The sequence below is a fragment of the Lepidothrix coronata genome, unplaced genomic scaffold, assembly GCF_001604755.1.
Source record: "Lepidothrix coronata isolate B3197 unplaced genomic scaffold, Lepidothrix_coronata-1.0 Scaffold91, whole genome shotgun sequence".
NCBI classification, from domain to species: domain Eukaryota; kingdom Metazoa; phylum Chordata; class Aves; order Passeriformes; family Pipridae; genus Lepidothrix; species Lepidothrix coronata.
The window spans coordinates 339,500-351,797 of NW_016690271.1; the positions used below are offsets into that span (position 1 = coordinate 339,500).

The following is a 12,298-nucleotide window of genomic DNA, read 5'->3' on the forward strand; positions in this document are numbered from 1 at the left end:
CTGTGGATCAAGGGTGTTTGGGGACACTAGGCTGGCATGGGGCTGTGTCCCTGTGGAGCTCACACACCATCTCTCCCTGCAGCTGGATCCTCAGGCCGTGCAGACGAAAAACTGGCACATGGATGTGATTGAGATGAATGGGGTAAGTGGGGCTGGGGGACCCAAGCCCCTCTCTGGGATCGCAGCCCCTTCCCTGTGCCTTCATGCCAGCCAGGACTCACCCCCTGTCTCCCACAGATCAAGGTGGAGTTCTCCATGAAGTTCACAAGCAGGGACATGAGCCTGAAGAGGACCCCATCCAAAAAGCAGACCGGTGTCTTCGGGGTCAAAATCAGCGTCGTGACAAAGTAAATGCAGGGCTGGGTGGGCTGATGTGCTTTGGTCCCTGTGGGTTTGGGGTTGCACCAGGTCCCCTTGCTCCATCCTTGCACCCAGGGAGCTCAGCTTTTGCTCTCTGCTGGGGACTTGCCCATTCCCTTCACCACCCCCATCCTTCCTGCCCAGCAGGCCCATCCTGCCCCTGGCCCAGGGTTTGCAGGGCTGGGCTGATTGCTGTGGGGTCCCCTGGGAATCTTTGCTCACGGATTTGCTTCCCGAGCCAGGCGCGAGCGCTCCAAGGTGCCTTACATCGTGCGCCAGTGCATCGAGGAGGTGGAGAAGAGGGGCATCGAGGAGGTCGGCATCTACAGGATCTCTGGCGTCGCCACTGACATCCAGGCCTTGAAAGCTGTCTTTGATGCAAGTGAGTGTCCTGGGGGAACATCTGCCCTTTGTACTATGTTCCCGTGGGAGGGTTCACAGGCACCGAGAACCCCCTGCCCTGCAAGCCCAGGGTCTGGTTATCGCATTGAATGTGTGCAAAATGTGCTGCTGGGCCCGGGGAGGGGCTGGGCATGAGGAGGAGGGTGTTACTGGGAAAGCAAACACCCAGAGATCCCAGCCCTTGTTTGTGCCTCGATGCCTCTGAGCTGCTACTGCTCCTGGCTGGCTCCTGGGAGACACTGAGTCAGGGAAATGTTGCACATGGACTTGCAAATTGTTCCGTGTCCTGTTGCCCAGCCAGGCGGGAACCACTCGGGTTTTTCCCAGCCTCAGCCTGGCTAAAGGGGCTGTGAACCCAGCAGTGCTATCCCTGCCCTCCAGCTGGCAGCCTGCCTGGAGAGCTGGAGTGATGAGATCCAGAGGGGAAGGAGGGCAGGAGGCATCACGTGTGGGTGCTCTCTGGACAGATAACAAGGACATCCTGGTCATGCTGAGTGACATGGACATCAATGCCATCGCTGGCACGCTGAAGCTGTACTTCCGTGAGCTGCCCGAGCCCCTCCTCACTGACAGACTCTACCCCGCCTTCATGGAGGGGATTGGTAAGGCCTTGGGGATGGGGAAGGGGTCGGTGTCCAAATGTGGCTCTGTTTGGCATTGCCTGCTCTGGGCTGGAAGACTCCCAAGGGTCCTTCCCAGCTCGACCCACTCGGTCCTGGCTTGTTCTTGCTGGCTCCAGGCCAGCTCAGGGCTTGTGGTGCTGCTCCCCAGTGCCCACACACTGACTGCTGGGGGGCATCTGGCCATGGTGGGTCCTTCTGCTGCACCAGACCCTGTCCTGAGCCCTCTCCTTCCTTGTCTACAGCCCTCTCAGATCCTGCTGCCAAGGAGAACTGCATGATGCACCTTCTCCGCTCTCTGCCTGACCCCAACCTCATCACCTTCCTCTTCCTGCTGGAGCACTTGAAAAGGTAACAGCTCGGGGGCTGCCTGGGGCCCGTGGGAGGTGCAGGATGGGTCTGTCTCACTGCTTTGCTATGGGGATGGGACATGAAAGGAGTTAGAGCTGCTGTTTGATTCCTGTGCTGCCTGCACAGGCTGGTCCCAAACTGGAAGCAGATGGTGCAGTGCTGGTGCAGAGCAGGGCTGTGGGCAGCAACCTGGGCCAGCAACAGCAGCTCAGTGTTGGGCAGGCATGGAGGGTCCCTTCCCTCTCCCTGCCCCTCCAAGAGGGTGCAGCCCCAGGTGTGTCCCACCTGCCCCATCTCTCTGGGCTCTGGCATATTCACCAGGGTCCTGGCCAGGCTGCAGCCTGTTCAGACCCTTTGGCTGATGTCAGTGTTGGTTTTCCACATCTCTCTGTGGGTCCCGTAGGATGCTGGAGGGATCCTGGAGCTGTTCTGCCCCCCAGAGCAGCCCCTGGTGCCCCTGGGCCTGTGCTGCCCCTGGCCACTGATGTGGGTCAGCTCTGCAAGGAGCACACATCCTCTGGCAACTGCAGCCAGTGTGCAGCTGGTTGGGTGAGCTCTGTGGGGAGCAGCTGGCCTTGGCACAGGACAGGGAATCAATTGGGAGCAGTGCAGTGTCCCCCTGAGCAGGAAAGCAGTGCTGTGTCCCTTGTCACCTGTCCAGCAGTAGCCCTTGCAAAACAAGGTGCAATAATCCCTGTCACCTGTCAGCAGTGGGTGGCCAAGACCCAGAGACAGTCAGCTCTGGGGACACGTCCCAGAGGTGCAGGTGACACCCTGTGAGTGTCAGCAGTGCTTGGGCTTCATCTTGTCCCAGATGAAGCCCATCCAAACCTGAGGATGGGCAGTTCTGGGGGTCACTGGGGGCCTGAAAAATGTGGAGGGCATGGGGCTGTGAGGAGGGCAGCAGAGCAGCACACAGAGCCTGGCCAGAGCTGGGCATGAGCTTGGGACTGGGGCTCACGGCTCATGTTACTTGCATCATGAAGCCTTTTTTTTCCTCTGGTTTGGCTAAAACCAAACAGAAAAAGTGATTGATGCTGGGGGATGGGGAAGGAAAAATCCCTTTCCATCCTGAGAACCGGGCACAGCCAGTTCCCACATCTGCTCCCCTGGCCAGGGCTCAAGCGAGCAGCCTGTGCCGGGGAGCACAGCTGCCTCCTAACATGGCAATGTTGTGGTCCTGCTTCCCTCAATGCTGGCAGGGATCCCACAGGGATCTTGGGGCAGGGAGCCTTGTGGGGAGTGGGTGCAGGGGGCACAGGCTGGTGAGGAGCTCCTGTACCCTGCCGGGATGGGGAGGGTGGAGGCCCCGCAGCACAGCAGCGAGGGCTCAGTTGCTGCCACATCACACCCAGGGCTCCCGGCCAGGCCCGGCGGCTCCAGAGGAGGCCATGAAGGGGGCAGAGCTCCCTGCCCTGCACCTGGGTTTTCTGAGGGCTTTAAAGTGCAGTGGCAAGCTACAGATGCCTCCCTGGGGCTGGGAGAAGGGAGAGCAGCCCTCGCCCCCCACATCACCCCATGGCTGTCCTGCTCCAGAGCAGTGTTAGGAGCTGACACTCCCTCTCTCCCCGTACCCCACAGGGTGGCTGAAAAGGAGCCTATCAACAAAATGTCTCTCCACAATCTGGCCACGGTCTTTGGGCCGACACTGCTGAGACCCTCAGAGGGGGAGAGCAAGGCACACCTCACCTTGGCCTCCGACATCTGGTCCCACGATGTGATGGCCCAGGTAAGAGCAGTGCTGGCAGTGCTGGGTGGGGAATGGAGGGGTTCACCTGCCTGTCTGGGTAGATTTGTCACTCTTTACTGCACAGGGACAAGCTGAGAGGTGGCAGCTCTTCCCTTTTCTGGAGTAACACCCCCCATTTGCCTTCTGCAGGTCCAGGTCCTTCTCTACTACCTGCAGCATCCTCCCATCTCCTTCACTGAGCTGAAGCGCAACACACTTTACTTCTCCACGGACGTGTAGCCTGCAGGGACAAGGCACCAGCTGCAAACACTCCCAGCTCCCTGCTGGGGGACACGGACTGGATCGCAGCCCCCAGGGAGCCCAGCCCGGACCCAGGACGGTGCCTCCTGCAGCTCCTGTAGAATCGCGTTCCAGGGGCCCGGTCCCGCCGTGCCTCTCTGTAAAGTAGTCGTGTCTTATGTCCCTCCTTGTGTTCAAGAATTGTTTTTATGTATATTTGCTCAACGGAAGAGGTAGTGACTGACAAGGGCTGTGGACACAGGCTTCCCCCTTGGCTAGTTTTCTCCTGGACTCCTTTCCGCCCGCTCACTCCTACCAGGCACCCCTGACGCCTGCAGTGCCCCACGAGTGCCTGTTTTGCCGCCCAGCTCCCTTTGCCCCACGCCTGCATGTGCAGCACTGGCTCGCCCAGGGCCTGGGAGCTCACAGGCCTCCCTCCCCAGTGATGGTGACGACCAGCTCTGCTTTGACTTGCTGCCTGCGCAATCGTTGGACCCCGTGCCTGGATCCCGCTCTGGCCCGAGCAAACCTGCGACCACGAGAGCAGAGGGGCAGGTGCTGCTTCCTCCTCGCCTCGGCTCTTCTGGGTGTTTTCAGGCCAGTCCCCTCTACAGCCCTAATCCCGTGCTTTGCCTGTGTGTGTGTAGCATGGCGGTTACTTCCCTCGCTGGATCTCGCCTCATTTTGGGATAACCCCTCACACAAGGCTGGAGCGAGAGGTGCTGTGCTGGTCTCGACCCATGGCAGGCTGGAGGGATGGCCGGCCAGGCAGGTCTGCTTCCTGTGCCACGGGCTGACCCCATGTCTGTGCTCTGGCATCGATGGTGTCCCATCAGGGCACGTGGATCCCAAATTTCCCCAATGTGGAAATTTGGCAGGGCACAGGGTCCCCGCTGTACACCTGTGAGGCACTCGTGCCCCTGCCAGCCCAGCACTGCCATGAGCATTGAATGCACCCTGTGGCAGAGCCTGCCAGGGCAGCAGCATTCCTGCTGTGGCCACAGGAATGAGGAGGTTTTTGTTTCCCTCCTTGGCCTTCTCCACTGCACTGGGTACATGGCAGCACATGGCCCTGCCTTGGAAGCAGCCAGGCTGCCAGAGGCAAGTGCTCTGGAGCAACTGGATGGCCACCCAGCCTGGAAAGCAGCACAGAGGGACAGGAGGAGGAAAGCCTTCATGGCCTTCCCATCCAAAGGCAGAAGTGCTTCCTCTGCCGCTGGATTAGCTGTGCCTGGCCAGCTCAGGTCTGTCTCAGTGGCTCCAGTTCTTGTCCCCTCCCAGGCTGATGACTGGAGTTGTCAGGCCATGTCCCAAGGCAGGACGGCCACGTGCCTGCACTCGCTGCCAGGCTGTGCTCCGGCCGCCCAGTGCCTGGCTCCTGAGATGTCCCCAACCCTCCCACCCTCCCAGGTAGGTGTTGGTACCTGATGGGACACGAAACCTTTCGCTCTGTGAGCTGAGTCCGTGTTCTTGTGGGAAAAGCCCCCCCCACCTGCCCAACTGCGTTGGCCCTGTGCTCTCCTGTGCCAAATGGAGATGGATGAGAAGTGACCAAGCGTATCCCCGACAGCGGCGTTGCCTTTCCCCTCCCCACTAACGGACTGTTCCAGGTAGAGCCCGGCCCCCTGCCCCCAATGCACCAGGTATGTCCTCAGCCCACCTCCCTGGGGAAGGCAGCACCTGCCAGCCCTGCACCAGCAAAGCAACTAAGGAGGGGAGGTCTCTCAGTCCCCCTCCAAAGGGCTCACACTCCAGACCCTGCTCCTCTTGACTACCAGCTAAACAGAAGGGAAACAGCATTGCAGAAAATAACCAGGCGTCTGTCTTGGCCCTGGACCCAGCAAGGAGGCCGAGCTTTAGATCTGACTGCACAACGGACCCCTAAGTGTGTCTGATTTGTTACATGTGTCCAAGTCTCTGTCCACGACACCGTCATTCCAGATGGAGACTCTGTACAGCCAAATCTCCCCCCGTGCGACAGTGGCTGGAGGCCTGGTCCCCATGACTGGCTTTTGCTTGTTCCTACAGGAAGGAGAAAGGGGGGGGTGGACTCTTGCAGCTACAGGTAGAATAGAACTGTTAATTAATATTTGACTTTCAAAAGTTGTTAAGGATATATTTTTGTTTGTGTTCTGTTTCAATTTCTGTAGATTATAAACTTTAAATGGCTGTAAAACCATGTGAGGAGAAAAAATGTTAATAAAAATGCAAAGCCCCGATATTTGCACAAAAGAAGCCCTGTGGTGTTGCTGTTTGCACTAACTGATCACCTTGGCATCACAGCTTCTACTCTTTCTGTCATGGAATTCTTGCTAGTTGCACTTCAAGCCAGTGGTATAAGCACAGGCAGTGTGCCAGGCAATATTTGAAGAGATTTCCTATGGTTTGGGCTACATCCTTGCATTTTGGAGGAAAACAACCTGGGCTGTCTGGAGCCAGCCTGTTTAATCAGCCTAGAATTACTCAAGCTTAAAATTCAGCTGACTTGCACAGCTTCTGGCCTGAGGATACTGAACAGGCACAGCAAGGGACATCAGGAGATCTGGAAACCTCATCTGATAGATCACATGGTGCTGTCTCCCCACTTCTCTGTGGGAATGGGAGACAGTGTGCCTCCAAACTGACCACTGCATCAGCCAAACCACCCTGCTAGGATTGCTCCTCCAGGTAAGCACATGCTGTCACTGTTCTGGGATGTCAAACTGTGGTTGCAAAGGAGGGGAAGTGGGTGGGAGAACCCCTATTAGGTGTGTGCACTGCATCTGAAGTCCCACCGCCTCAAAAGGATGGTGTGACAGGAAGCAGACTGTGTGCTGAGTGAATGCCCAGTTATCTGTCAAACAGTGGTTTAGTCTCACAGCTCTGCTTTCTAGTCTCACTATCAAACTGCTGGAACTAATGGGGCGAGCCTGGGGCAGTTAAAGCAGTAGCAAAATTCTTTGTACTCCCACAGCGAGGTTAAATCAGGCTAGCCAAGTGGCTACAGAGAATTATACTTCAGCAGTAACCTCTTTTCTTTCCCCTTAAACTGTTCTGTTCATCTGCCAGTAACCACATGGCTCTAAGGCTAAGGATTCCTTTCTGCTTTTCCCTTTAAGACATGGTAAAGAAATCTGGCGCTCATCTCTGTACTTATGAAATAAGACAAGTTGTACAGATGGTGGTTTGTCTTCAAATGGTATTTTAAGAAAAGCCTGAAACAAACTTATTTCTCCACAGGATCTTACCTCTCCCCAACAGAGTAGCAAGCTGCAAACTGGTAACTGTTAAACGCTTGCAGCACGTTCAAACACGCGGTAACCTAAATCGGAGCATTTCTGTTCGGAGATTGTCCTCCTGCCTCTTTTGATGCCAGCAACAGACTTAATCAAAATCAGATTGAAAAAGCTCAGAGTCCAGGCGTGTTTCCTGGAAACTGACAGTCAGCTGATCCATCCTGGAGATGCTGCTCTGTCCCTGGCTCCATCCTCGTGTACTCCCGCAAGTCTGCCCGGAGCAGCTCGCCCGGGCTGGGAGCCAGAGCGTTGTTAGTCATTCAGAAAAGCGGCCAACGCCGTCCCGCTCGCGCTCATCAGGACTCCAGAGGCAGTGGAAAGGTAAGCCTGGTGGTTGTGCTGCGGTGCAGGCTCTCAGCAGCAGCACTGGAGCTAAAGGGAAGGCTGCTCCCGAGGGATCCCGCTGTTACCGCAGGTAGTAATCGACCGCAGCGGAGAAAGCGGCGAATCCCCCGCAGCCGATCACCCCGGCCTTCAACCCGGCTGCAAGGCAAGGAGGGGGGGGAAATGAGGCAAAATAAGAAAAATACTTCTCTTCCCAGTAACTTGCTTATGCTGTGCTGGCTCAAAGGGGTCACACCTGCAGGAACCTGGCAGTGCAGCTCCAGGGAACACCGGCACTGCCACTGCCCAAGGTGAGGGGGAGCCTGATGTACAACCCCCGCAGTGGGACCAGCAGGACACCCTGGCTGGGTCCTGTGTCGCTCAGTCTCCACAAAGGGACAGAAGAGAACACGCCACTGGCCACTACTGATTTTGGTGTGCTCTGATCTGAGCACTGCAAGTGGCCTTGTGGGACTAGGGAGGGACAGAAAGAGCAGTTACGGCTCTGAAAGCTCTAAGAGGATTAGATCGAGGACAGACACAACTTAACAAGCTCAATTAGAAGCACTTTCAAGAGAGCTTTCTTCTCTTTTATGCTCTATGGACAGGCTTTTTACTTTAGGAGAGGTGTGAGAAGTTTGATATTTCTGATGAGCAGACCAGGTCTCTTCCTACTTGGGTTTTTTCCCAGATGTTATTACCACTCAGGGCTTCCCAAAGTCCCCACTAGTGCTGCCGGACTAAAACCTCAGTGCTCCTACTCCACAGATATGTTTGATACGTAAGAAAGGAGGAAAGCAAATTAAGTGTTACTGCCAGTGAAACAGCAGATATAAATAAAGCTCTGTTCATACAAGAGCTGTAGCTTCGGAGTTGTATATTTTTGGCTTCCTCCTCACTACACCACAGAAGAATGTTAGGTAGCCAACAGCATCTCCTCATTCTTCTTCTTGTGAATTTTGTTGATTTTCCACCAACCTCACTGCCTGTATGACCAAGCTTTCCCTACCCACACTTATCCTTGGAGCTGACAGGAAGATGAGGGCGCAGCCCTGTCAGAACGGAGCACATCCTCATTTGGGCTTCACTACAGTCCCCATGCAAAGAGGTCTGCAGTGTGTGTTCCACACAGAACACTGTGTGCTCTATAACCAAATTCGAGTCTTATTACAGGAACAGTTCCCAGCAGGCACCACCAACCTCTGAAGCCGATGGCTCCTCCCGTGATGCAGCCACTGATAACACTGTTCTTCCAGTCTGATTTCCCACGATACTGTGGAATTAAAAATCAGAGTCAACAAGTAAATACGGAATAAACAGTCAGTATCTGCGCTGACAGCAAGGAAGATTAAATGACCTTCCAGCCCCTTCTCAGCTGAGGATGTTTTTCCATCTGTTCTCAGCAGATGGCCCTGCACTCCCAAACTTGCAGGGCCAGGAGAGGAGGAAGGAACAGGTCGCTGGGAGAGGTAAGACAAATAAATCCATATGGTGCAATGCAGTGCTACAAGAAGGATCCTCAGGTGAGCTGCTACATCCCCAGAACATAGCACTGAACATGAACACTTGCTTAGAGGGTTTAAAAGTGCTGTGACTACCTGAGTGCAGCCCTGAGCCCAGCCAAGCAGCTGGTTCTTGGCACAGGTGAGAGCCGCAGCACCTGCTGACAAAGATGCACTATTTCCATAGCCAGGACACGCTGGATTTTCATCAGTGCAGAGACCAATTTGTTCTGCTCCATTGTGCAAGCAGATACACTTTTCTTTAGATGAGTTAAGAAATAGTTGTGTCTTTCAATTAAAAGGCAGGACTCAAATTCATAACAGGGTAATTTTCCTATTTAAGAAACTGGATTATTGCTGAGCTGCACAAGTTCATTTTTTGCTGTAGGGGTCAGATGAAAACAGGCTAACTGTTACTTAAGAACTCTAATCAAAGGATCCCATTCTACATATGGAATTTTTAGGCACTCAAATTACCATGCTGCAACTCACCATTTGAGTTTTAAAGTAAAAACTACTTGTAGCCAGGGTTTAAAAAAGAAACGCCTACACTTGCCAATACATTCAGGACTTAAACTGAAAAGGACTTTTCAAAGGGGATATACATACTTATGTGCATCTAGTACAAGATTACCAAGTAAGTATACAATAAAACATTTCTCAGTGTTGAAGAGGTTATTACTCACAGATTCCACCACGCACTCCGTGCAGGAGAACATGGCACCCACGATGGCAAAGTTCTTGGCGTAGGAGATGCCCCTCTGCCCCATGTCCTTGAGCACCTCCTTGGCCGTGGGCGTGCGATAGGGATCCTTGGGATCAAACCCCACGTTGGTGTCAATCCCAGCCGTGAAGATCCCGAAGGCACCTCCCAGGACAAACCCTGTCAAAGGCAAACAGTGCAACGTGAGCAGGGATTGGAGCGGCACATTCCCTGGAGCGGCACATTCCCTGGAGCGGCACATTCCCTGCGGGCTCCAGAGCAGCCCTGGAGCGCCACGGGGGCAGTGCGGGAGCACGAGTGGCCGGTCTGTGGGTACCGCGGACACCCGCTGACAGCCTGTGCTGTGCTTTCCGCCTCTCCAAGGAAGGCAGACAGGCAGCGATCCCTTCCCGGGACCTCTGACAGGCACCGGCGGAGGCTTAAAAGGTGGAAAACCAAAGGCAGGGGCTGCAGCCTCTTCTCCATCAGCCTTTCCCGATTCCACAGGGGCACTCCACTCCCGAACCGCCCCACAGCGGCTGTCCCGTCCCTCCAGAAGCCCCCGGCCCCTTCAGCCGCCGCACCTCCCACACAGGCCAGCGCCGCCTTGAAGGGGCAGCTCTCCATGACCCGCTCCACCATCTTCTGCTCCTCGCTCTTGGGCGGGCACGGGATGCCGCCGAAGACGGCGGGATCCCACGCGCGGGGCCGCCGCTTGTCGCCCACCAGGTGCTCCAGCAGGACGCTGTACTGCAGCGGCGGCGAGGGCGGCGAAGGCTCGCCCGGCACTGACGGCGGTGGGGCCGCCATGACGGCCCTGGGACACCCGCCGGGGTTCGGCGCCGCGCCGGCGCCGCGCGCGTTGTCTCGCGGGAGTTGTAGTTCCGCTGTCGGGAAGCGCCGCCGCGGCGGCGCCGCGCTCGACTACACCTCCCAGCGTGCATGGCGGGAGAGGTACTACAACTCCCGGCATGCTCCGCGGCGCGGAGCGTGATTGGATGTGCCGGGTAGCGCGGGGACTACATTACCCGGCGCGCCGCGCGGAGGCCCCCTGGCGGTCGGTGCGGCCGCTGCAGGCGAGTGAGGGCTGCGCTCCGGCTCCGGCTGCGGGAGCATCCCGGGGAGCGGCGGCAGGTGAGCGCGGGGGGGTAACGGGAGCTGAGGGCTCCGCTCGGGCTGCAGAGGACCGGCAGGGCTGGCGAGGGACCGGCAAGGTCCCCCGGAGCACCGCCGGGCTGAGGGAGGGCTGAGGTGCCGCAGTGCGGGACCGAGTCCCCGTGCCCGGGCTGAGGTGCGGGGAGGGCTCGGGAGGCGCGGAGGTGTCGCGGTGTGGCCGCCGCGTCCTCCCGCGCGGCTGGTCCGGTGTGTGAGGGCAACAGGTCCCGCACGGGCGGGCGGACGGTGCCGGTGCCGAGCCCGGACCCTCCGCGGGCGGTTCGGCCCCGCAGCGTCACCTGAGCCCGAGGCACCTGAGCTGCTCCCTGTCCGTGTCCCCGCGGGGGGGGGCGAACACGCCGGGGCACCGCGATGTCCCCCGGCAGCCTTTCGGGCAAACCTTGGTCTCCCCCGGTGTGGAGCAGCGCTGTTACTTCAGAACCCGTGTTATCTCAAAAGGGCTCAGACAGTAACCAAAATCTGTCTGTCCATCACAAAATGCAAACTGGGCTCGTGTCAAATCGTGCGGGAGCCTTGGCTCTGGGGTGCTTGTTCTGTTTGGTGATGAGGTGAGAAATGTTGCTTTTCCCCTTCCTAAACAAGGTGCTGTGAGCATTAAAAATCTTCTTGTGTTGCGTTTTGCTTAACCTGTTTTACTTTCTCGTTCTTGTGGACTAGAACCAGTTTTCATCTTCACAAGTGGTGATGGGACTGTCTTGCAAACACCTTTCTTCTTAATTGATATTTTTCCTATTTTAAGTTACCTGTGGTTTTTAAACCCATGAGAAACAGCTGTGTTGGTTTCAATAGGATGCGTTGAATTAGTGTATTGCAATAATTGGAAGTTATTTAAAAGATTAAATAATTACTTTTAAATGATGCTTTAAGCCTGAAATCTTCATCATAGCCCGAAGTGCAACTCTTTAAAGGGCCCAAAGTAATACATTTTCTTTCTTTTCTATTACCCTTTGCTCTCTGTCCTGCTTATGTCTTAGTTTAGGCCAGAATAGGTAGGTTCAAATAACGATGTAAACTGGTGGTTTTATCACTTCAGATGTTTAATTACACGAAGTTCAACAACTTTCCTCTAAATTCCACTGCCCTCTACTGGCTGCACCAGGGGGGCCACCTGCCCGCTGCTCTTCCCTCTCACTCTTTTTTAATCTTTTTTTGCTTGTTTATTGAGGTTTGGGGCGGGTTTTAAGCTCTTTTTTAAGGTCAGAAACCCCGGAGAAGCACGCTGTTAAAATCTACTACAGCGGGATCTTTACAAGGTAGAGGAGGTTGCAGGCAGGATGATCTCCCTAAGGAGCCCTCAACTTCAGATTTCAATCTTCTCCTTGATCCAAAATAACCTTGCTGGGCTGATCTCGGAGTCACACAGCAAAGTCTAATTTCCAAAGGCATGAAGGGAAAACAGGATATGTTGGACTTGAATTTTCAGCACTGCAAGTCTATAGGTATGGTTGGAATATTGCTTTGACTTGCTTTTCTCAGTTCCTGGATTTTGTTTTTAAGTATAATATTTTTGTAAACAAGATAATATAAAATATATTTATAAATACTCTTATATTTATGTGTTATATTTCCACCCTTAGATATTTAATAGTTTTCTCCTTTTCCCATTTATGCTGCTC

The 12,298-nt window shown here is 55.3% G+C and overlaps 3 protein-coding genes across 9 annotated transcripts in view; 2 read left to right on the forward strand and 1 right to left on the reverse strand.

Annotated features, from left to right (window-relative positions):
- Window positions 1–5,937, forward strand: part of ABR (active BCR-related) — a 30,010-nt gene extending 24,073 nt beyond the window's left edge. For 2 of the 3 annotated variants that reach the window (XM_017821593.1, XM_017821594.1), the window contains 7 exons: window positions 83–142; window positions 238–347; window positions 603–742; window positions 1,230–1,364; window positions 1,628–1,733; window positions 3,315–3,462; window positions 3,613–3,885. In XM_017821593.1, coding sequence (XP_017677082.1) covers window positions 83–142; window positions 238–347; window positions 603–742; window positions 1,230–1,364; window positions 1,628–1,733; window positions 3,315–3,462; window positions 3,613–3,702 — 789 coding nt within the window. In that variant the 3' untranslated portion in view covers window positions 3,703–3,885. Of the gene's footprint in view, window positions 1–82; window positions 143–237; window positions 348–602; window positions 743–1,229; window positions 1,365–1,627; window positions 1,734–3,314; window positions 3,463–3,612 lie in introns of all 3 variants that reach the window. The other variant, XM_017821592.1, reaches the window with a different exon arrangement.
- Window positions 5,938–6,863: 926 nt separating this feature from the next.
- On the reverse strand, window positions 6,864–10,357 carry TIMM22 (translocase of inner mitochondrial membrane 22 homolog (yeast)). The gene is made up of 4 exons (XM_017821595.1): window positions 10,091–10,357; window positions 9,490–9,686; window positions 8,502–8,574; window positions 6,864–7,460 (listed from the first exon to the last, which is right to left on the reverse strand). Exons 1-4 carry the CDS (start codon window positions 10,314–10,316, stop codon window positions 7,384–7,386), a joined length of 573 nt encoding a protein of 190 aa, XP_017677084.1. The 5' UTR covers window positions 10,317–10,357; the 3' UTR covers window positions 6,864–7,383.
- A 174-nt stretch (window positions 10,358–10,531) lies between these two features.
- The window catches only part of SPECC1 (sperm antigen with calponin homology and coiled-coil domains 1), a 92,312-nt gene continuing 90,545 nt past the window's right edge, over window positions 10,532–12,298 (forward strand). For 3 of the 5 annotated variants that reach the window (XM_017821691.1, XM_017821698.1, XM_017821699.1), the window contains exon 1: window positions 10,532–10,640. The gene's annotated coding sequence lies outside the window, so the exon portion shown is untranslated. Of the gene's footprint in view, window positions 10,641–11,010; window positions 11,231–12,298 lie in introns of those variants that run through there. The other 2 variants (XM_017821692.1, XM_017821695.1) reach the window with 2 other exon arrangements.

Excerpts from the sequence above, each read along its gene's own strand:
- TIMM22 (XM_017821595.1), bottom strand. The coding sequence starts at position 10,316 with ATGGCGGCCCCACCGCCGTCAGTGCCGGGCGAGCCTTCGCCGCCCTCG. Across the intron at positions 9,687-10,090 it reads GGCGCTGGCCTGTGTGGGAG|GGTTTGTCCTGGGAGGTGCC; the intron begins GTGCGGCGGCTG and ends TGCCTTTGACAG. Across the intron at positions 8,575-9,489 it reads CGGAGTGCGTGGTGGAATCT|TATCGTGGGAAATCAGACTG; the intron begins GTGAGTAATAAC and ends TTAATTCCACAG.